A 24,137-nucleotide genomic window follows, 5' to 3' on the forward strand; every position below is an offset into this window, starting at 1 on the left:
TGGCCGTGAAACATTGATGACAAGGAAAACGAGGACAGTGGCCTTTGCCTCATGCATTATGTTTCCTTCCTAGCTGTGGAAGACAGAAAATTGTTCATAGGAATGGTCTCGAAGAAATGTAACGAGAATGATATCAGGGTGATGTTCTCTCCGTTCGGCCAGATAGAAGAGTGCCGGATCCTCCGGGGGCCCGACGGGCTGAGTCGAGGTGAGTGTGCTGTCGCGCAGGTCTCGTTCCTCAGGCGCTAATTGGAGCTCTGTGTCACGGTGAGGGCAGATGCAGCCTCCACACGCAGCCAGGGTTACCCCGTAGTACATCCCGCGTGGTACAGTTATCCAAGCTGAACTTTTCACCGTAGCTCAGATGATCACATTTTATATCTCAAGTCGGAAGGTCCTGGTGCCAACATATTAGCTCAGGTTATCACTGTCAGATGGGAAGCCGGGCAGCCTGCCCTGTTGTTACACATGCCTTTTCAATCGCAAATTGAAGTAGGTCCTGGGGGGTGGGGGTGTAAATGTGGGAGAGGAGCAGGAATACTTATTGTTCTCATCTCAGTTTCTGGCTTTCCAGTTGTGCCTAAAAGAAATGTGGAGGGTGTGGGCCTCTTGACTGTGATGTAAACCAAGGAAAACGGCCCACACTGCCAGGGAGAGCAGGGCAGATAGGCACTCAGAGGAGCCTGGCCCTTCCGGGGGCATCAGGGTTTTACGTCAGGACTCCTGGAGTCCTGGACGCAGGAAGCCCATTTAGTGACAGGGAAGTGACTCCGTCCAGAAGATGGTCACCGTGGTGGAAGCAAGGCTGCGGCTCGAGCACCGTGAAGCCGGTATTTTTGCAGGCAGTTACACAAAGTAGCTGGAAATAACTATTTTCTTTCCATGTTTGCCGTCTCCTGTGACAAGGCCACCCCCTGCCTTTTTAAACCACTCGTAAGGGCTGCCGCTGAATGCTAACATTCTTCTGGTAGCAGTTTCCCAAACAGTCCAGCGAGGCCCCACTGAAAGCAAGTACATAGAATACGTTTCTTCTAAGAAATCCGTACTTTTGAAACACTGAAAGGATTTCATTCCATTAATGCAGTTATCAGCGCAAGTTCCGTGGGGCTAATTAGAACCGTCTTTTCCTTCCCAGTCTCTGGTTCTGGGGCAGCACTGCCATCCCAAACCGCACGCGGAAGAAAAGGCTGGGCACCAAGTATCACAGCTCTGACTTTCACCCGTCTCCCTCGTTGACTTAAAGTCAGCACCACGTGCGGGAGCACATTTGTTCTTTTGACTTTTAGACATAGCGCTTCAGGATGTCAGCTGTCAGAATGGCAGGCACAGAGAACAAACGTGTTCCACCCACATCCACCTCCACGTCCCCAAATGGAGGGGCTCTGGAGCAAAACTAGGAGGAGGCGGATCAGCCTCGAGCTTACCATCTCTGCATTCTGCAGGTGGTTAAAAAAAAATAGAGAAAGAGAGGGGGGAGGAGGCACAGAGATCACAAGCACGCTCTAGCAACTCTGAAACTCTCGTTATGAAACCCTCGCTGATGAGATGTGGTTCTCTAAAAACTGACCAAGACGGTGGTATTGAGGGCTATCCTAAACGGCAGGCCCAGCGCCTCCATCTCATCTGTCGCTCTCCACCTATGGCATAACCAGCATCACCCAAAGCAGTGCGTCATGCTGGTGACCCGCACAACCACTGGCTCTTGTACAGCCTCCCATCAGAAGGCCACTAGGATTTCCTTCCTAGCCCTCCGTGCCGCCCTGGCAGATTCACACCATGAGAGCTTCTGATCATATGTGGTCACTGATTCTTCTGCAGTTACGACACACATGTGCCCACTCAGGCAGACAAACCAGGAGAGAGAATTCCAAGGGAAAAGGCAGGGTGGCAGACAAAGGGTAGAATGTGTAGGAAACACACAATAACATTTTTCCAATCCCTTTCTGCTGCCACATTCATCACTGGAACCACCATTCTATTCTCAGTCACTCTTCTGTGTTTTCACGGTATTTGTTCATGCACCAGGGCCTCTGGCACTGAGAACAGAAAGGCAGGCCCTTCAGTTACTCACAGTGGGATTCACAGAGGCTTGAGGTCGCTGACCCCCAGGTCCCACCTCAGAACTTCTCCCGACGTGAAATGTCCCTGCAGTCATTTCATCTTCCCACCTCTCTGCCTCAGTTTCCCCATTTGTAAATGGCAGAAGTCACAATACCTGCCCTGCGTATCTTATAATGCATCATGGGTGAGCACTGTGGGAGATTTTTAGTACAAGCATGCCATCCGCCTGGTTTAGTAGAGACCTTGACCGTGAGTTAGGAGGGCTTGACTCCCACTCTCCCTCTGCAGAGCTGGGCCTGTTGGTCCAATGACAGCCCCCTTCCACCACCCCCCGCCCCCCACTCACTTCGCATATGTCCAGTGGGGACAGTCAGGAACGGCTTTGGTGCCTGCAGTGTCTAGAGCTCCCTGAGCAGCCGTGAGTTATTTCTGATTAGACTGTAAAGCCACCCGAACTTACATAGGAAAGAGCTGTGCACAGGACTTGACGAGAGAGTTGGCCAGTTTGATCGGCCATTTGCTTCCTAAACCGGCACTAGACCCAGAAGCGGCCTGCTTCTGAAACGAGTCAGGGAAGACCCTCATCCCTGGTTTATGCGAATGCTGGCTCCATGTGAACAGCAGAGTCCTCCTTCCTGCCCCCCCCCCCTTTTTTTGAACAGAAAAGTAATTTCTGATGAGCTGATGAGCATTCCCTATGGCAAAGAAGAAAATACTCATTTATAACCATTTGTTCTGAAAAATAAAGGCAGACAGTGGTAGATTTTTCAATTAGCAGGACCCAGGGACTCCTGGGTACAGGGGACCACTCCTGAATCAGTGTATTTGTTAAAGGAACAATTCTCTCCCAGGCTACTATTCTGCTTTCATTAAATAATTGCAGTTTTCAATCAAATATTAATGTGTCTCCCATTAGTGGCACCGCAGATAAAGGGCGCTCAGCACTTCTGGTCTCAGTGCCTGTTGCCGGCTCAGCTGTTTCAAAAATAAATAAATATTAAGTGAAACGAAAGCTTGGCTGCTCTGAAAACTGCCTGCTCACAACTAAGCCAGGGTATAAACTAGTCAATAAAAAAGTGTTTATTGGGTGGTTCATTTTTCTTTTTTTGCTTTTCAGCTACAAGAATGATGATACTCCCCCTCACGTTTCTCATGGTCTCATGTCATTTCTTCTCTGTCACATCAGTGGTTTAAATTCCACTCAGGTTTCTCCAGGCTTGTTGACTCGGGCCCCCCCCCCTCCCCACCCCCCCACCCCTGCCCCCGGCCCCACTGAACCAGGCTAGTGGGCTGCCAGGACGCACAGCTTGGTACCCATCAAGCACCACTATACTCTCAGCACCGCTGTCTATAAGGAAAAAAAAAAAAAAGCCTGCTCTGCCTATTGGCAAGAAAGACTATTTTAAAAGTCCCATCATCACTCACCAGCACCCAAGTCTGTCATGTTTCAGGACAGACTCCCTCACCCCCAGCCCCAGGAAATTGCCGTGACTGTGCACAGACAGCACCTGGCCCCTGCTGCTGATGCTCCCCCTCAGGTGGCTCCTGTCATTTCTTCTCTGCCCCATCAGTGCTGAGCACGCTGAGGACACTCAGCAAATAGCAGGGCTCAACCAGTGCAGTGCGCCCACATCTAAGCATGCGTTTCCCCTTTGGGAGCGGTAACCCATTCTGCCATCTTTCCTAATTTGGTTTGAGCTGCTGTCAAGCACCTTCATGGTCTCACCTCCTTCTGTGATGGCAGACGGACTTCCCAGGCTGCCGCAGGAGCCTTCACTGAGAGAGCAAACAGCATGCAGGGAGCCCGCACCTGGCAGGTCAACTGAGATCGGAGCTCTCAGAATCAAAGCCTGAGGCGTCCACGCCATTACACTTACGTGACAGTGTGACCTTAGCATGTCGATTTCCTAAAATACACATGTTTGTTCTCACCCCCGTAACCTCACAGTCAGAATAGACTATTTGGGTACAACCTACAGGGTTTTCTGCAACTGAACATTTGTAACTCAAAGACAATGAAGGAATTTATTTCATTTTTTTTCCCCAAAAACTAGAGTCAAATCTCCACTGCCATTTAAGGTAACTTTCTGCTTGTTTAAGAATATTCCAGCTGTGTTTAAGGCGTTCCAACATTCTCCTGCCAAAACCCCTGACAAATGAATTGGCAATATTATCAGGGATGTTGGCGAGCACAGACTGGACTCAACCATTAAATCCTCATTTGTTTTTGTTGTATCTGATCAGAACGTTAGGATAGGGCTTTTGGCTCTTAAGACATGTACACAGAGAGGGACTCGGGTTTGATCACACCATTTTAGTCTTGCCCACATAGTATCTAAACATTCAAAAGTCTAGGGACTTTGATCCGATGCCCCTGGATTATTAACTATATCATATCATCTTGCTCTGTATACAATCTTCCAATCCCATCTCAGAGATGAGATTTTGCCAATTAAGTCCTAGTCTGCAGTCACCCTCAGGTGCTGTAAATGACTGATCCCTTCATGCCAATTTTAAATAAGTGGACCCAACATCGGGAATGATTCATTGGAGTATTAATTTTTGTGCTCCAATGTTATTATACTGATAACATGTGTTTAGTGACCCCTGCCACTGCTAAAAAAGATAGAGTGAGGAAAATTGGCTGCATGACGATCTTTTGTCAGCTGGATGGGAATTTATTATAAACAAGTTTTTCCATAGGTTGAAATCTTCGTGCTGCACACGTTATTTTAAATTATGCTTTTTTTTCTGTTGAAATGTAGGCAGGCTGCTGCATCTCTTTCAAAGCCCAGTCGGTGCTTTTAAAAAGTGCCTGTAATTTTTTTTTGTATGTATAGAGCAAGAATTCATCTAGTTCTCCAAAAATTCTCTTGCAGCCTAGAGAAGCGGTAGAACACCTGAGTTCAAATATCCTTTCAGTTGAAATGACAAGTGTAATAGATGTGTTCCAAAGTCTCCTCTGTGACAGGTCACGTGCTTTCCTTATCCTGTCTGTAGGAGGAAATTACTTTGAGAGACCTTCCCAGTCAATCATTTATCTGTTTTAGCAAGAACGCAACCTCACTGAAATAAGAGAAATTCAACTTCTTGCATTTCTACTAGCAATCTCTGACTTTCTGAAAATGGAGACAATAAATAGTTACAAGATTGGCCACATTCAAGGACACAAATTTTTCTTTTGCTGTTATGTATTTAGAGGCTTTAAGACAGTGACATACAGGCTATCTTATCTAACCCTACCCTCCCCCCGAAAAATAATATGTAGCTTCATTGTTTGGGTACCCGTATCTTTTCTTTCCAATCTACTTTCTCTTTCATTTCTCAATGGCCTGAGAATTGACTGCTAAGACAGCACTTACAACAGTCTGGAGAAGTTAAGGAGTAGACCCTTTAAGACCAGAGCCATTGTCCTGGTCGGATCGCGTGACGCCCCTCCCCCCACCCCCCCCCACCCCCCCACCACCACCACCACCACCAACCCCCTTGCACCCAGAAGCCATTTGTAGTAGAAGATAATTTAGTAGGGGGCAATTATGACCTAAGTTACTTCTGTCCAATGGAAAGGCATTTAGTTAACTTGTAGAAGGAGCCAGCAGCCAATCTTGGTGGTAGGAGCTGAGGTTAGTGAAAAGCCACCGAGTTGAGGCCTTAATCCTAAATAGCCACCGCAAAGTTTTCAGCGGTGGTGAAAAGAAAGTTGAAATCTAACCAGAGCACTACCATGACATACTGCTTTAGAGAAATTACAAAGGTTAAAAAGCTACCAATCCATGAAACATTTGATTCTGAAGTTGCTTAACTTTCTCCAGAGTAGCATAGAGAGTGAAATATTTCTACATAGGCTCTCACTTTATAAACGACACAATAATTTTCTCTCCTGAGTAATGGGACACAGCGCACAGTACAAAACTTGACAGAGCCCCTACGGAGACAACTTGTCTCTTACTGCACCACTGCCAATAGAATAAAAAGGTTAAAGAAGTCATCAGATTTGTCAGATCATTTTTTTTCAGATGGGATGAGGATCATATAATTGGAAGCACCAGCCGAGCTTTAATTGCACGTTTCACAGGAAAGGGCAATGGGTTGAGCTTATAGAGGTATAATTTTATTGTTCTGTCACTAATGCTTTTCTTTTTAGACCTGTTGATTACCATATCTCTCTCACTAAGTTATTTACAAAAGTTCTGGTTGTTCCGAAATTGTAGTAAATGCATAAACTGTTCCTTATTGATTTTTGTTTACATTTTATATGGGTGTTTTTTATGCATTCTTAACCTCCGTTTGGAAACTGTCAGTTTGGCACATGTCCCTGGATAATAAGAGCAAATGAAGTGAATGACACAGTTCTTCTTGACCGTTCAAAGCAGTCAGTCCAGGATTCTCATGGCTTCAGATATGCCTCCGTTAGATTATTTGCTTTTGCCTCCATTGTACTCTCAAGATAAGAAAATGGGAAAAGAAAAATCTGTTCGTGTTATTTCCTCCATTAATAATGACAATGTTTTTGAAGAGACATGACTTTGAAATGGATGGTAAATTCGGGACTCTATTATTTTAGAGCCGAGTATCAATATGGAAGCCAGTGCAGGTGCTGTCATCTGCCTCACACACTATTCCGCACGTCATCTAGGTGCCTTAGAGAGGTTGCCAGATGGCCTTCATTGATGACAGAACCTGCAGCCAGGATAGGCACAGGCAGCATGTGGATGTAGAGAACGATATGGAACAGCTCAGCATTCATAGTGAGCTACCCTCAGGCTTCAGAAGGCCCGCTGAACTGGGAGGGGGATGTGAGATGAATCTCCCATGCACTGAGAATGTTGTGTGTTAAAAATTACAGCATAATGCAAAAAAAAAAAATGCATTCACTTATTTTATGACTGGATGTTGTTGTGCTTTGGGATTAATGGGCAGGCATTGCTGTTTGATTAAAAGGTGCTAGTACAGTATTGACTTGATAATCTCACCAGGTACACATGCAGAACAAAAGAAGGAATATGGTTTATGGGTTTACATAAACCAAACAATCCACTGGCTGTTTAGACGTAGGACATTCTTTTTGGCTGGCTGGCAACAGGGCAGCCATCCGCCTTGTCGATGCCAGAATTCCGCTTTCTTGGATTCACTCTGAGATGACAACGGGCTTTTGCCTCTCAGTGTTTAGATCTGCTTCATTAGGAAATCTTTTAAGTAGTAATAATAATAAAGTTTTGAGGAAATTGAGTGGAACACTAAATTATTCTCTGATACCTAAGTTCAAACTGTGCAATGCTAAACAAGCTTAAAATCAATGCACTTTTATAGTCATTAGAGATCATAAGTGAGCCAAGTCTGCATTGCTTTAGCTCAGATCTTAGTGTGCTGTGGTTTTATTATAAAATCAGCCTGAATCTGCATTAATTTCACAGTCTTTTTCTCTTAAAAGCCCAAGGGTGCAAGATGAATAAAATGTGAATTTCAAAAAGCAGTGTTTTTATTAGTGCAAAGGGCAATGAGCCATGTAGTTGGAGTGGTGGCCTGCATGCTAGCCAACACTGTGACAAGGAGCAGAGACAGGCACTATAGATTCTAGTTATTTTTCAGAATGAGAAAAAGATAGCCATGGCAAGTTCGATGGGCCTCACAGGAGACATCCAGAGAAATGTACATTGTCTTGTGAGTGTTAGACTGTAGGTCAGGTTGCTGATACATGCCAGAAAGTCACAACTTCCTAAAGTCATGAAGATTCTATACCAGTAAAAAATCCAATGCGAATTTAAAAGGTTTGCTTTATATGCACCGTTGAACCTTAGAGTGATAGAGCATTTGTTTTTGTTCATAATTAATAAATACTGGTTTGTGCAGGGTTTGGTATATTGGTCTGCATTTGAATAGCATTAATGTATATTTCTACACATATACTTTTTAACTACCCTGAAGAGATTACATCTATTTATTTGCTGACGTTTTTGAGTTCTTGGAATTTTATGCTCATTTGCCCTTGGAGTGAGGGTTTTATTATTTGCTGCTTAAAAATCGATGCTAAATTTTGAAATCCAGAGCCCTAATGTGTGGGTGCCTAAGTAAAGATAATCAACCAGCCAGAAAATGTAAAAGAGCAACTTTTTATTTTAGAAAATGTTAACTAGATCTTGCTAATTTCAAACCTGCAGTTAAAGAGTACCCGACTTCCTTCTCCTCATCTCCATTTTTAAAAAGTAAACTAATCAATCAACAGATCTTTCTACTCTGGTCAGATTAGCAAGTCAGCACTGTGCGTAAAAAGCAAAGTACGATCAAACCAAAGAGGGAAGTTGTTTATTTTTATGTACTACTGAGAACAGTGTCGTCCTGTGGCAGTTCTCGTAGACCGTGTTGGTTTAACAAGCGTCCAACCCTTTTGTCTTGTTGTTTTTTGTCTTTCCTGCTCCCTGTCCCCTTGTTTCCCACAGGCTGTGCGTTTGTCACATTTTCTACAAGGGCAATGGCACAGAATGCAATCAAAGCCATGCATCAGTCTCAGACCATGGAGGTACTGTATCATCTGCCCTTTCTTTGTTTTCTTTGTGCAAATGATGGGGAATGGTAACGCAATTCTCTCCTGTGTGGATTGTTCCCATGACAATCACAGATTTAAACTTTCACCACCTCTCTTTCCATGCATTCATACTCTTTCTCTCTCCCTCGCTTTCTTTCTCTCTCTGACTTTTCCCCTAATGACTTGAAATGGACTTAGGAAAGCCTTCCACCTGCTCCCATTATTTTTTGAGCCTCTTATTGTAGTGGCCCAGGGCCTGCCATGTGCAGTCACGATGTAATTGATGCCAAGTAGTATTCTGCACCTGAAGGGTCCCATCCGCTCCTCAGCCCAGGGTTGGTATGGATTAAGCATGAACAACCCCCACTCCAAATTGCAACTTGCCCTGTGCTAACTCACGGGGTTCTTTTTGGTTTTTGGTGTTTTTTTTTAATGTGGGATCAAGTTATCCTTAGTTACACAGAATTGTGTTTTTGCATCAAGAATGTTGGAGAAAGTTGCTACTTCTCCCACTTCATTTAACCAATGAAAACACTCATGGATGAGAGTCCCCTAAAAAATTAGATTTCTCTCCTTACTGAAAAATGAACAATAATCCAAAAGCATAAAGGCTCAAATTTGGTCTCCTAACGAGAGATAGTGGCTTTAGAGGAAAATAAAGATGCTGGCGTGGGTGCTCACCCGCCAATGCAGATAGATGGCTCTATACTTTTAGTCTGTGATTTGGGTCATGGCCTTTCAGAATTTTGCACAAAAGCATTCCAAGAGTGATATGCTGTTACTTATTCTGTGCTGTCTGATAGAATCATTTGGGAGTGCATGTGCTGCTGTATTATGTACACTGTATCTCTGTGTATGGGTGATCTTTTCCACAGGTGGCCTTGTGGCCTTATCTGAAGTTACGTTTTTTTTATCTTTGGGGAAAGAAATATTTTCCGCTTTATTTAATTAGCAAAAATTTCTTAATTGATGGTTTGAGCTTCTTTTTTGGCCTCCATTTTTTGGGGGGTTTATTTTTTGTTTGTTTGTTTGTTTTGTTTTTTTTTGCAATGCTGCATCTCCCAAAGCATGCTGGGAGCTAAGTGCTCATTATGCGTCATGTTTTGTGGCAACTTTTTTACAGTGAGCCAAAGGGTGGGTGGGAAGGGGTGGGGGCAGGAGTGTGCATGGCATTGTCATTAAGTGTTTACTGTACTTTTCTAAGTTTTGATATCAGCATTGCAAAGCCTATTGTCTTTTTCAAACTTCATTTTGACTTTGATATTCCTAACATATCTTATATAATCACTGTGTTTTCCTTTCAGTGCAATGCATTTTTAAGACACTCCCACCCCCTACCTGAAGGCACGCTCAGGTGAAAATCGGCCATGATAGGAGATAATTAGCAGGATTTGAAATATCTAGGAGCCAGTTTCCTATGTGACAGTTTTTGTACCCCCGGTCCCCTAACTTCTGCTGCTCCATCACTGTGGATCAGTCTGATTTCCAGCTTCATGTCAGTTTAGAGATTAAAATGGAAGTACTATTAGGAAAAAGAAAGTCTTTACCTGTATTTATTACCTTCCATGTATGTGCTTCATTCTTAATTATTTTTATTTTCTGTAGTTTAGTGATTTGTACCCAAATTGGTCTCATCTTAGATAATTTTTTAGTCTAAATTCTTTCCTCTCTGTTGGAAACATTGCCGCCCCAGCTGCTTCCCTCAGCGCCCCCTGATAAAGCCCCAGAGGGGCTGGCAGGGGCTCTGGTTCCCCCCCATGTCACAGCGGAGGGAGAGCACAAGGAGAGAAAGCAGGACTGGGTATGAGCCCGACCCAAGGAACAATGGGCTCTCAAAATGAAAAGATTCTGCGATAGAGAATGGGGTGTGCTAGTTCTTAAGGAGCCCTTGGTCCTTTGTTATGGATATCTATTATAAAAAATCAAATTTGGTGCACTTGTTTGAAACCTGGACATCCATGCCTAAAGAGCAGGGCCCTCAGACACTTAAATGTCTCACTTAATTAAAAAATATTGGCATTTAAATGGAAAATTAGACATTACTCAGTTACATTATAGTCATACAGCTGAAGTTTATTTTCTTCATTTAACAGATTACATTATTTTCAGGACTCTGGCTCACATCTTTAACCAAGATGTGTCATCTAAGAGATTCAAATTCAAAACGATGTGAATGTCAAAGTTTAAAAGAACACGTTTTTAAAAATAATTGATTTTTAATATTGTACCTTCTATTTTTCTACTTTCCTCCAATCTCTCCCTATCCCATTTTTCCGTGTCATGGTTTAAACAAGTAATTTTTTGCTATAGTCATTGGCCTGATTTTCTACTTTTATATCATCTTATGGTATTTAAGGAAGAAAAAAAATCAACAGTGAATGTACTTCTAGGAGGAGATGCTATAATTTGTTATGGAACAAATTTGATAGAGCAATAACAACCCTTTTCCATGCAAAACCCTTTCTCTATATAATTTTCACCTTCAGAGTATTTTGCCCTCTTTAAGGAACGAAGTGCTGAAATATGGAGCTGATGAAGAAAAATGAAGCATAGTTTTTTTTAAATGGTGGAAATACTACTTTTATGCAGTTTACTGACATTTAACATTCTGTCCTGTGACTATGGCTACCAGAGCTAAAGACTGATACGCTGGAAATTCAACAGTCACCTCATTTTTCTCCCATTTTTTTTGGTAATACAGACATGATCATCTCACATGGTCATAGCTACCTCCCCAATAACTACCCAAGGTGATAAGAAAAAAATGCAAGGGAGTTTTCTAGGAGAAAGAAAGTGACCCGGTCCAAGGGAAGAGAAAGGAAATGTTCACTTAGAGTAGGAAAATAAAATTCTGAGAGGAGCGAGAGAGGTCTGTTATCATGCTGAGTTTCAATAAAGGGGCTTTGTTTTTTTAATCACTTGGGTAGAATTCTTTTTACCTCAGCAAAATTTAACAACTGTAATTGTGATGAAATGTGTAGACAAGCTGTACTAAAAAGGACAGGAGAGTGGGGAGGGAGGGGAAACATCTCTGCAGATGTTTACCAAATGCAGATGTTTAACGGGGCCTCTAAACGGAGGTCTTCTTCATGCCTCAAGGAGTTAGGCCCTTATTTTCCCTATGCTTTTATCTGCATCAAACATGAACTCGTCCTATTTTATAACCCTTGGCCATTTCTTACTACCCCTACTCCTTGCCTTTTAAAGGAAATGAAAATTGAGAGAAGCACCTAGAAGGGTGAGATTTGTTAGAAAAAGAAGCCAAGTGGACTCCTTCTGCTGCCATTTGTTCTGTATCTCCTTTACCGGACCATACTGCTAAGGTTTTGGTTCACAGTAGCTCGGGGGACTGTGGATAGTGTAGATGTGACACAGGAAGGGAGATCTTTCTGAAAACATGGGAACAGTTATGTTGGTCAATGCCCATGTTTTCTGACTATCTCCTCCCTTCATCCGTGTTTCTAATACAAATCCCCTTCTCCTAGTCATATTGCTGGATCAGTATTATCCCCACAGTTCCACAGTTAAAAAATCCATAAACTGAAAATCGGAAAAATTCCAGTTTCCTTGCCCCCTGCTCACATGTGGAAAGAGGTAGACACACGAAACAGGTCTATCTTTCAGACAAGTGAACCGTGCAGCTTAGTTAAAGAACATAGATAAGGTCTGTTGTCTCTGAGGAGGTTCTGGGAAGGCTGAAGGAAGACACACAAAGAAGGAAGGAGAGGCAGTTTCATAACCTGAGCAAGAAAGCAAATGGCTCCACCGACCACCAGATCCCCAAGGGAACCAATGACCGTATCTGGAATTTTCTGTTGATGGTACTATTCCAGAGAAGAAGAAGGAATATCAAACCATTTTAAAACCATTCCGACCATTCCATGTGCTCCAAGGTAGTTCAGAAAGCTAGATCCAGGGCTGAGTCTGATGAGAGGATTGGACCAGGCTGTAACTCCCTCTTCACTTTCCGCTGTGTCCGACCACAGGGCTGCTCTTCACCTATCGTGGTGAAGTTCGCTGACACTCAGAAGGACAAAGAGCAAAGACGCCTCCAACAGCAGCTGGCGCAGCAGATGCAACAGCTCAACACTGCCACCTGGGGGAACCTGACGGGTCTGGGCGGACTCACCCCACAGTACCTGGCGGTAAGTGCCGGAGGCCAGTCAGTGCGTGGTCCCCAGGAGAGAGGGGAACATGCCCACTGTTCCTCCTACAACCTACTTGTCTCCTGAGTACGCTAAAGAATTCATTTGGGGGACACTTAGAATCTCGGAATTATTGAACTCAGCATTGATGCAGGATATTTTAAGCACGTGACTAATTTAATTCTTGGCTGATAGAGACTGAGCAAAGTCCCACAGGCTAAATTTCTGACCCCTGTTTCAGAGACAGCATAAAATTCCCCTGATAGACTGTTGTTAAGGAAACTGAGGCAGCTGTGGATGGAGCGCTCACTGCCTCAGGTTCATCGGTTCCATGTCAGGGCCTCAACTGGAATCCCCGTGGAACTTTCCTTCAGAGATCCTGGGTCTCCCAGGACACCCTGTTGACTAGGCCAAATATTTCTTACTTTATTAGATACCAAAAAATTAGATTCTATTTCAGGCCAAATAGACCCAATTCTTTCAGTCATCCCTCACATTTCATTGTTTCTAAGCTTTCACTCGCTCGGTTTTCCCACTTCACCCTGTCAATGTCTTTGTTAAATACCATCACCAGAAGTTAAGACAGTTCCCCTGGTGAGACCTAAATAGCACAGGGCAGTGGCCGTTAGCATGGACTCTGAAGTCTCTTAATGTAGCTCGAGAGTGGCATTTGTAGTAACACGGAAGGCAGCTAATACGCCTCTAGTTTTTATTTATCTTTGCTTGAACTGCTGCCAAACCATGTTACCCTACTCCATTTTTCTGTTTTGGAACCTGAATGCTGGTCTCCTCATTTATTAATAGAAATTCATGTTGTGAGATTGGGCCTTTTTCTCAGCCTCTGTCGTGTATGTGTGTGTGTGTGTGTGTGTGTGTGAGTGTGTGTGTGTGTGTTCGTTCGTCTGTGCCCTAACTCTGTCATTGGACCTAACTGTCCCTCTCAGGATTGTGTCATCCACTAGACTGCCTTGATCGCAGAACCTGTGCTGTTCTGCCAGACAGTCCTCCCTGGGCCCTGACAGGTCAGACCACCTGTCTGTAGAGAGACTGAAATGGGTGACATCACTTGCCCCAGGAATGTGCTGTTGCTGGCCCCACGAGTGCGCCCCTCCGTGTGTTCCCTCCGTGTGTTCCCTCCATGTGTTCCCTCCGTGTGTTCCCTCTGTGTGTTCTCTCTGTGTGTTCTCTCCGTGTGTTCCCTCCGTGTGTTTTCTCCGTGTGTTCTCTCTATGTGTTCCCTCCGTGTGCTCTCTGTGTCCCCTCCGTGTGTTCCTTCCGTGTGTTCCCTCCGTGTGTTCTCTCCGTTTGCCACATTGCTTCTCTGAGAACAGACATGGTTCCTATTCCTTTATTCCCCAACCTCTGCCCAGTGCCCACTGCGTCCTGCATATAATAGCTTCTCAGTGCATGTTTGATTAATAAATGAGGAGCCAGCTTCTCTGGTCTCCATCTGAGTCCTTAGGAAAGCCACTGACCGAATTTGCTGTCATTTTGAGGCCATTCATTCCTCCACGAAGACACCATGGGAGGTTTTGCCAGGTGTCCTGCTAAAACCTTTACAGGATCTGCCATGTCTTCTTCTGGTCCTATCAGTGTAGAAATGTTACAAAAAAAGAAATGAGTCTGACTTAATAACTTGTTTTTCACAAACTTGGGCTTTTCAGATGTTCACAGACCATCTGTTCAGTGGCGTATACAAGAATTTTTATCAGAGATTGAAGTCAAGCTCCCCTTTTCATGGTTTCTAAGCATCCAGCTTCCCACTCCACTGTTTCCAAAAATGAACGCACATGTGTCAGTCCCGGGTCCCCAGCACAGCTCCATGCCCCACAGTGTACAGAAGTCTCTGGCTGTTTCTTTGGTCACAAATGCAAGTGATTTCTGTTCCCTGGAAGAGAATTAGCCTCATTCTCATGTCTAACACACGTTTCTGTGCGCTCCTTACCATGCTTTCTCCTACTCTGAATTGGAAGTCCATCTCTGCAAGGGCCCGTGGCCTTGAGGCGCTCCCTGCCTGTGTGTTGAGGGGCAGATTCTGAGCCCGACTCACCAGAGAATGGTTTTCGTGGAAAGAGCCCTCAGTAGTAGTTTCATGACACTCCAGCCTGAGCATGCTTACCTCAGTAGGCTCTATTAATTCCTCAAAATATCTTCAAAGTGTATTTAATTTTACTTAACTTTAATTTTTTTAAAAACCTAATAGGAGGAGTAAGGGGTTGCAATCACAAGAGAATGAAAAACCCAAGTAATCAAACCAAAGTAAGGGACTTTTCTCTTAAAATGGATGATCATTGCCTTCTCCCTCTCCCTCCCTCTCTTTGTGTGTGTCTGTTTCTCTCTCTTTCTTTCTGTGATACCTAGGTAATATGCAGGGGTGAGCAAAAGTAGGCTAGATTACCAGCCATCATTGCCTAAAAGATAAATCATAACTAAGATAAGAAATAATAATAAGACAAATAAATACAATAATTGATAAATTAATGATAATACAAGAATAAACTGTTTCGTGTACTCACAGCTATAAACCTACTTTTGCCCACCCCTGTATTCAGCAAGTGGAGAAGGATGAGAGAGCGTTAGAGACATTTTTCTGGTAACGGTTAAAGTTAATCCCTGTGATACCATTGTCACTAAATCTCTGGTTTAATTAGCCACTGATACTCCACTCTGCTCGGTGCTTTCAAGTGAACTGATACATGCCTACCTTTGAGTCATATTTATCACGGAGTTTTGTTCTTATTGAACCGAGGGAATGATGGTCTTCCACGTTTTGTTTCGCAGAGCTCCAAGTAAACTCTGAAAGCTCTCTTTTAGGTAGTGAATCCTTCTCCTCCAACGCACATAACAACTTTTCAATAATAAATTCGGTGTGAATCTATGCTTTTTGGTATTCATGTAAATCTGAGTAGTGGAGGCAACTATATGCTTGTCCCTGTATACAAACTATGTCTCTATTGATCAACCTTAACAGAAAGAGAATATCAATACATTTAGTCAAATACTTAGTATAGCACCTGAGTGTTAGCCTATAATTCAAGTCAATTGGGCCAGTAAAGGAGCATTTTAGGGCAGTAGCCACATGCCTGTGCCTTGTGGCAGCCACTGAGTCCACGTGGGGAAAAGGTGATGCTGGCATGTTTGTGATGCGAAGTGCAGCCTCACCAGCTTCCACGTGCTGACAAGCGGCGTGTTTCTTGCTGCAGTGAAGACCTGTTAAAAGGGACTGTCGTGGCCATGTCGCCGTGGCTGTGAAGAGAGACGTCATGTCTGTAGTTATCGTGATGATTTCTCTGTTGGCCCAAGAATCAGTAGCTCCGTGAGCATCTAATAAAGGATGAAGGGAACAGAGCTGTGAAGGGACATGGAAGGGACCGAGGCAGGGACCCTGATTGACGGGACTTACAGTAACGACGAGGCTGCCGAGAGGTCGCATTAGTCACGCCACGTTGGTTTCAATAGATTGCACACCTGGTTGTTAAAAAGAGTGAATTGATTAATTGTTTTAAGGCAGCAGTGTTATTGAGTTTCCCCAGTGTCTGTGTCTCTTAATAGAGATCAGATAGTGCTATGGATTTACAGCCCCAACTCTGGGAACCTTCAGTCCATTAAGAGACAGCAGCCACCAGCTGTACAAACGTAACAGAAGTGGGATGTGTTAGTGCAGTTTGGAAGCCACTTGGCCCTCACCTCGAGGCTTGTTAACGGTTGCATCTCCCTCCGTTCGCAGCTCCTGCAGCAGGCCACCTCCTCCAGCAACCTGGGCGCCTTCAGCGGCATTCAGCAGATGGCGGGTGAGTGGTGAACCACGCCTTTCCTCTGACTGTGCTGTTGTCTGAATCCAGGGGGTTCAGAGGGCAAAGGAAAGCAGCAGCGGGGACAAAGGAGAACAAAAGCAATTAGCAGCCCTCTTTGCTCTCTGGTTGGGGTGTAAAAATTAGAGTAGCTGTGGGAAAGCTGCCCTCCTGCCTCAGGCATTTCCAGCAGTAGTAACGTGGGGGCACAGCGCGTTCCTGCATAGTACACCCGTTGTCTTATTTTTAAAGTTGGGATTGGTTACTGGGGAATTTCCAGCAAGATTCTTGTGTCCAGGGCAGCCAAAATGATTAACGTCCTTCTAAAATTTTAATAATAGGCGCTCAATAAAAAAACGGTCTGACCTCCATAATGAAAGCCTGGACTGCAGGCCTGTCCCTGTAATGGTCTGTGTCCCCTGACGTCCACAGACAATGAACAGGGTGCCTTTTCCACTGTAGTCCCCCCAGTTGACAGAATTGGGCGTCATACGCTTTTATGTGAAAGCGTAATCTTTGTTCTTGAGAAAAATCAAAGTGTGGCTGGATTTGAAAGGCAGCGCGCGAAGGGTTGCTTTTTCTAATGAGCTGTGTCAGTGGTGAGGAGGTGCGGTGACTAGTGACAGGTCACTCCTGCTGTGTCACCTTCAGGCTGGTCCCCTAACTTTCCACAGGGCGGGGCAGGCCGCTTGTGCAAGAAATCTGAACACAGGTGCCATTCACCTGCCTCGAGGAACAGCCAGAGCGCTTTTTCCTCGTTTCTTTCCAGAGAGGTGGGGAGCCAGGGCAAGGAGAAGCACACGTTTTTGCCCCGTTAAAATCAGGCAGTTTGTTTTAATCAAGGACACCCTGAGTCAATGTGCAGAATAAAAGCCATGATGAAAACTCCTTTTTTTCCCTCTCTTTTTTTTTCTTTCCAGATACATACCCTTGGTTGTTTTTTTTCTTGTTCCACTTTGAATGGATCTGGAAACACTCTCCATGAGTGTACACAGGTTTCCCCTCCTGTGTGCTGTGATCCTCAGCCCAGCCTTTCATTGTGGCTTCACAGGCTAATGGTAGCTTGTCTGACGGGACAGATTGGCCCACGGTAAACATAATGCAGAATTAGTCACTGGGCTCTAAATCTACTGGCACTGCCAGCTTGTTCTGTTGTAATTACAGCTTTTGGATTATTGGGGGGAAAATGTATGTTCAAATGATAAGTAGTTAAATCATTCATCGGTATCTTCATGAATACAGTTTGGGAAGCTGGCCTTGGAGCTAAGAATCATATCGAATGGTTCATTTATTTTTAGTTCTGTGAAGGGAATTGGAGTGACATAAGTAAAATATTCAGGAAGTTTTCTATGTTTTAAAAAGAGAAAACCTCCAGATTGCAAGCGCTAAAATAAGTGCTAAGGTTTGTCCCATTTTCCACGGAGGCTGGATTTGTTTTTCTTCTAATAGAAAGAATGGCTGCACCTAGATCCAAAGTTAGGGTCCTTGCTTCGAGGACGCCTCGGGCTCTCCTCTCCCACCGCTGAATCATGCTCTGGCTGCTGCCAAGCGCACTTCCCGGGCGGACAGAGCACCCTCACTTGTTAGCTGTGTGCTTTTTGGCCTCGCCAGCCACAGGTCAGGATGGAGTTCACGTGCTTAGCGTGCTTATTTACAAACGGGTATCTGGGAGTCACCTTAAAAGATGCATGAATCGGATGGCTAATTTGAGGCCTCTGTAAATGCACTGGGCTTCCCCAAATGCCCCGTTCTTGAACCTTCAATATATGAAGTTCAGCACCCTGTGTCTGCCCAGGTCAGAAAATCAAATGCTGACAGTCCCTGGGGAACACTGCCTTGAATATTTAGAGTGTTAAGGATGTAGATGTCAAGGCGGTCTGCTGGGCCTGTTTTCTATAAAAGGTGCCCTTCATTCGTAAGCATAATTGTGTCGTGGTCCTAAGTATTTGGCATTGTGGTTTGGGGTATTTTTTTCAGTAAGGTGAAGTTCAATGGCCTGCTGCTCTTTCGTCTTCTCCCAGAAGTAGGTCTTCCTTTTTTGTCTTTGCCAGTCATCTCACCCAGTATTAAAAAGTGACCTGTGATAGAGGCCACTTGCTAGAGGAAGCCTCCCCAACTCACCAGATGTGGGAGGGGTGCCCCTCTCTCTTGTGCCCCTGACCCCCGACTGCCTCCCCGTCCTCCCTCACCTCTCTGACATGCCTGCATCGTCAGTGCTCTGCGAGGCCGTGGCCTGGGCTGATGGACTCAGCCCTCACTCCCCCAAGAGGTGCTCACAACTATTTTTGAGTGAATAAATTTATAAACCAACAAACTCAAATTTATGTTTTGGATACATTCCCAATGGCGATAAAGTTAAATGCCTGCTTTCTTAAGAAATTTGGTGCTAGCCTTACATCTAAGTCCCCCACCCCCCCAAAAAACCCACATTATATAAACTAAGGGCAGTATGTTCACGGGTAAGTTAAATTAGAGAGTTTGTACAACATCACGCATGTTATGGTGCAGATGCTCTGCAATACACATGGCACACATGGGAGGAGGGATATGAAGCCACACGGAAGTCATGGGTCCCAGACCCCACCTGAGGTTAAAATGCTCCTCGAGTGGTTGAGGTTGTGGCACAGTGCGAGGGGCACCTACACAGTCCGGATGCCGTCTGTGTGTCTTCAGTGCCGTACATGAACTCCACATGTAAAGTTCAATCACTCCTGCATGGAACACTCACCAACGAGCGTGAAATCTCACCGCGGAAACCAGCCGCACGTGGCTGTGAACCACTCTCAGGCATGGCCCATGGTCTGCCCCTCAGGAGACTCGGGGTTATCACAGTCTGAATGTCTCATTTGAGTGAGTAAAACACTCACTGTTGGGGGAGGAAAATGAATTAAATCTAAAAACAAGAAGCAGAAAAAGAAATTTTAGATGAGCAGTTACTAATAGTTGCATCATTAAAAGTGAATGAGAAATCAGCTATACTTTTTTATCAAACTAAAAATAACTCTAAACGTGTTCCATGATTTTATTAAAGGGTATCTTTATTAAATATGGATTTTAAAAGCAGAGAGGAGATTGGGATGAAATCTTAATAAACTGAATGCTTTTATGGTACTTTTTGTGCATCTTTGAAGTTGATTTTCCCTCTTAAAACTCCTAGTAAAAAACTTATCCATTTTCCCACTCAGTTACTTGTTGCATGAATTTCTGAAATCTCAGAAGCTTGGGTCTGAGTTTGGGCTCAGAGTCTGGATTTTTCCTGAAGAAGAAGGAATAAGGGAAAAGTGGCTTAAGGTCATTAATTCCTTTTAACAAAAGAGGATTGTTAGAAAAACAAGAGTCGTATTTTACAATTTTGTTTTTAACAGAGCTCCTTGAAATAACCATGCCATTTATCCTCACAGCATGCCCAGAACAAAATCACCCCTTTGTTACTACATTGCAGTTGGGAAAACTGAAGCAGGAAGAGGTTAAATAAGTTATGTGAGCCCGACAGCACCAGTAAGGGGCATAATACGGACGAGGGTACAGAATCCCCAAGTATCAAACAGCTTTATGAGGTAGGGACTGTTAGTATCCCATTTTACAGGTGGGGCAGCTGAGGCTTAGAGAGGTGAATGAAGAAACTTGCCCAAAGTTACCGAGCAAGCAAGTGGCTGATCCACATTTGACATCCATTGCAACCTGATCCTGAAACCTGAGCTCCCCGTTGCCCCCAGCTTGGGAAGCAGTGCTCAGTGTCTCAGCAAATGCAGGTGTGCTTGCACAGGTACAGCTGCAGTGACTCGCCTACACCAAGGGTTTAGCAGGCCAAGTAACACTCAGGGGCAAGCTGTAGATAAATAATACAGCGAGGGCCGCAAATCTGCCCCAGAAAAAGCAATTCAGAGACAGGAAAAGTGCCTCCCTCCATTCTGAACCACATTTCAAGTGTGTAAGTGTGGTTTGCTTTTGTCAAGGGAATTTGTTTTCTAGGGTGAGGAATTGTTACTAGGAAACTATAGAGATTCTGAAGCAATCAGTGGCTGAAGAGTATCTTTTTTTGTTGTTGTTTTTATTGATTTGAGAGAGAGAGAGGAAGGGAGAGGGAGAAGAGAAACATTTATCAGCAGCCTCCTGCATGCCTTCTCCTGGGGATCCAGCCTACAACCTGGGCAAGTGTCCTGACCGGGAATTGAACTGTTGACCTCTTGGCACACTGGACCATGCCCAACCAACGGAGTCACACTGGCCAGGGCAAAGAAGAGTATCTTTTGATAAACAAGAGAAAACTTTCACTTTACTTCTGACATTCAGTAAAGCTGCTAGTTACTCCGTTTCAGAATATCTAGTCTACATTTTAAAAGTAACAGTAAAATTATAGAGCGCAAGTATTTGCTTCGAACAACAACAAGGCGATGCTTTTCATCAATTTGAGGTCCATTCCCAGAGAAGACTGTCTTAGAATATCTGTGATGAGTGGAAAGAGGGAAGGTATTTTAAAAACTGTACTGGAGGCTGGGAACCTGACATTAGAGACCCTGCCCAGGTGTGAGGTGTGCAGCCCCATCCCGAACCCACAAGGATTCCCGTTCTTCCCAAGGCCCGTCTCCCACCCTCCACCACACACACTTCCTGCGAATGTGCTAATGGGCCTTATGAGAACCTTTTATAACCACCCATCTGTCACTTTCTAACAGACCTGATTGGCAAGCACTTGTAACAACTGACATCTGTTCTCGCTTATTGATATGCAGATTTATGGTAATTGCTATGAACAATAAGACACAGAATTACCTAAGGTGAACATTAAATTAAATTTTCATGCCCTCTCCTTATAATTTCTTTTTAAATCTTAAATTTCGAGTGGGCATATTTGCACATCTGTTTTCCACACCATTTCTTCTCTTTGAGAAGGACCTACTTTTCCCAGGAATGAGTGAAGCGGGCAATCCCTATATTCCCAACTTTTTTTTTTCCTGCCATCTTGATCTTGGCACACTATTGGATTTCACAAAACTCGTGTAAATGCGTTGCATGTCTAGTCACCCAGATTAACGCCCCTGTTTCGAGGGGTGTCCATCCAAGCAGATTTCTTCATGAGGGTCACAGCGGAGACTTTCTTCTTAGAAAAGAGCCCTGCGCCCAGTCAGACCCGACTTTCCCGGGATGCTGCCCTCTCTGCTCTCCTCTGCTGCCCTTTCCGGATCATCGGATCATCGTATGGGAGCAGCTAGAAAGGGAAGGTGGGACCCAGGAGGCGCCTGTGAAAGGAGCTGAGACAGAGGAAGGATGTACTCAGACTCCCCCAAAGAAAAAAAAGAAAAAGGAAAAGCCCAACGTGCCTGGCTCAGTGGTTGAGCATCAACCTCTGAACCAGGAGGTCACGGTTTGATTCCCCATCAGGGCATATGCCTCGGTTGTGGGCTCCATCCCTGGTGTGGGGCATGCAGGAGGCAGCCAATCAATGATTCTCTCTCATCATTGATGTTTTCTATCTCCCTCTCCCTGCCTCTCTGAAATCAATAAAAAAAATACTTAAAAAATAAAAAGATGAAAAGAACCAGAAATGTGAATTCGAAGTGAGCAGAAGCAGAAACTCCCGAATAATGGGCTCTGGGGCCTCAGTGTTAGCCCAGCGCAGAGTTGAAGGAAAGAGACCTCACTCCAGCCGGGAGCAGGTGGTCTGTGGCCAGTGACGCCTGAAGAGACAGAGATGCAGTCAGCGTGCCAGCAAGTCTGGTGCAGTTAAGGAGGCAGAGAGAGGAGCTGCAAGCAGGTCCCCACAGGCTTTCCAAGCTGCTTTCTGAGTTTCTGGAAGCAGCATGGCTCCCAAGCCTCCTTCCTAAGTGGGAAGTCCACACCATGGATGAGGACTCCCAGGTTGGGAGCAGCAGGAAGAGCCAAAATATCAGTCCCCAAAGACACGTGCTGTAGGCAGGATGGGCTCCGTTTTATCCCCACTTCACAGCCCAGAAGTCCGAGGCACAGACAGTTAGCAGTTTGCTCAGGGAGGTCAGTGGGCAGGAGGTGAGGCAGAGTCCCGGTTGAAACCCAGGCGTCTGAGAAGGCGGCCTGCACTCTTCTCCACCAGCCGCGCTGCCTCCAGTCAATGGCAGTTGTCACATTGTCGCCAGCAGAGAAGGCTGTGCATTCCAGGCCCTAGGATCTCAGGACAGGGAGACGAAGAGATGCCTCTGCATTGAGAAGCAGAAATGTGGGGGTCGGGGCCAGAAATGAGGCCCCACCCAGCATAAGGGGCAAGGAACCGCCCTGACCACCTCTGGTGTGCTGAGCACCTCTGTCTGGGAGTGAGTGGGGAAGGGGCACCTCGAAACCTGTCAGGGTCAGCCCACCAGGCCCTGAAGGGACTAGGATAGAGGATGGGCGTGGTCCCCTCCCCCTGGAGCGCTTCACTGCCCAGTGCCTTCCTGTGCTCTGTCTCTTCGTATCAGTAACACGTGTTCCTCACTCCTGGCAAACTAGAGACCAGTGAGAAAGCGTCTCTGAGTTCCAGAAACTGTCACAGCAGGATTATCCCCCAGCTCCTGGCTCCTCCCTGCTCCAATATACAGCAGTCTCTTCGCGGGCAGGGACTGTCTTGTTTTCTGCTTAATTCTCAGTGCGGTACCCAGGGTTTGGCTCATATGGTCACTCAGTAACTGATGGACAGACAGACAGATGGACAGATGAATGGATGGATGCATGGGCAGATGGATGGGTGGGTGGACAGATGGATGGACAGACAGATATATAGATGGGCAGGCACATACATGTGCTATTCTCTGCTGGTTCTCCCCATCTAACCCTTCCCTTCCTCTTCCCCAAATCCCTCAGGTGGTAGGGATCATTGCAGTCTCTCCTTTCCACGCACCATCTCTGCTTCCTTCAGCCCATATTTTCTTCCTTTCCATGTGATTACTAACAGAGTTCCCCCCACCCCCACCCGCCGTGCGGTGTTCCAGAGCCGAAATCCTGCTGCCTGGCGTTTCTAGCTGAGGCAGGGGGAGCCTGACCAGCTGGCACACTCCGGTCGGGGGGAGTGTGGGAGGGAATGCAGAGGGGGCCCCGAGGGGCACACAGGGCCTGGCCGGGCTCCTGAACAGAGAGGGTAGTGGGTAGTGCACCTGAGTGTTGTAGCCAGGCTCCGGGACCTATAAGGAGCGTTAGTGCTGAGATGAAGAATACACATGGCTCTACTAAATATTTGTAGAACAGATTAACTAACTATTGAGGGAAACCGTCAATACTTGATGCATTGTCAATACTGACAAGCTGACAAAACGTGGAGAAAGCTAAGAACTTGGATGGATCTATGGACAGTACTGTTCATTACTCTGTCAACTCATCCTACATGGAGTTGTCCATCTCCTGCTATGTAGACAGCAGTGTGTGTGCGTGTGTGTGCCTGCATGTGTGTGTTTGTGTATGTGCTTAGATGGACTTGATAATGAATAAGACAACATCTTGTATCTTTGTCCTCAAGAAGCTTGGTATCTAGCTATAAAGATAAGAAATACACAAAAATAGCATCAAAGTGAGATATGGTGAATGAGTGACCCCAGAGTTAAGAACAAGGAGATGAGGGAGTTTGCAGGTAACACAGAGAAAGTGCACACCCGTGTGAGGTGTGGCTGCAGC

The 24,137-nt window shown here is 45.2% G+C and overlaps 1 protein-coding gene across 13 annotated transcripts in view; it reads left to right on the forward strand.

Annotated features, from left to right (window-relative positions):
* Window positions 1–24,137, forward strand: part of CELF2 (CUGBP Elav-like family member 2) — an 862,326-nt gene that overhangs the window by 790,491 nt on the left and 47,698 nt on the right. For all 13 annotated transcript variants that reach the window (XM_070391817.1, XM_070391760.1, XM_070391781.1 and 10 more), the window contains 4 exons: window positions 74–208; window positions 8,499–8,578; window positions 12,571–12,729; window positions 16,457–16,520. In XM_070391817.1, coding sequence (XP_070247918.1) covers window positions 74–208; window positions 8,499–8,578; window positions 12,571–12,729; window positions 16,457–16,520 — 438 coding nt within the window. The remainder of the gene's footprint in view (window positions 1–73; window positions 209–8,498; window positions 8,579–12,570; window positions 12,730–16,456; window positions 16,521–24,137) is intronic.

Source organism: Myotis yumanensis, unplaced genomic scaffold (genome assembly GCF_028538775.1).
Source record: "Myotis yumanensis isolate MYYU_CA2020_CCGP unplaced genomic scaffold, mMyoYum1.0.hap1 SCAF_1, whole genome shotgun sequence".
Taxonomy (NCBI): domain Eukaryota; kingdom Metazoa; phylum Chordata; class Mammalia; order Chiroptera; family Vespertilionidae; genus Myotis; species Myotis yumanensis.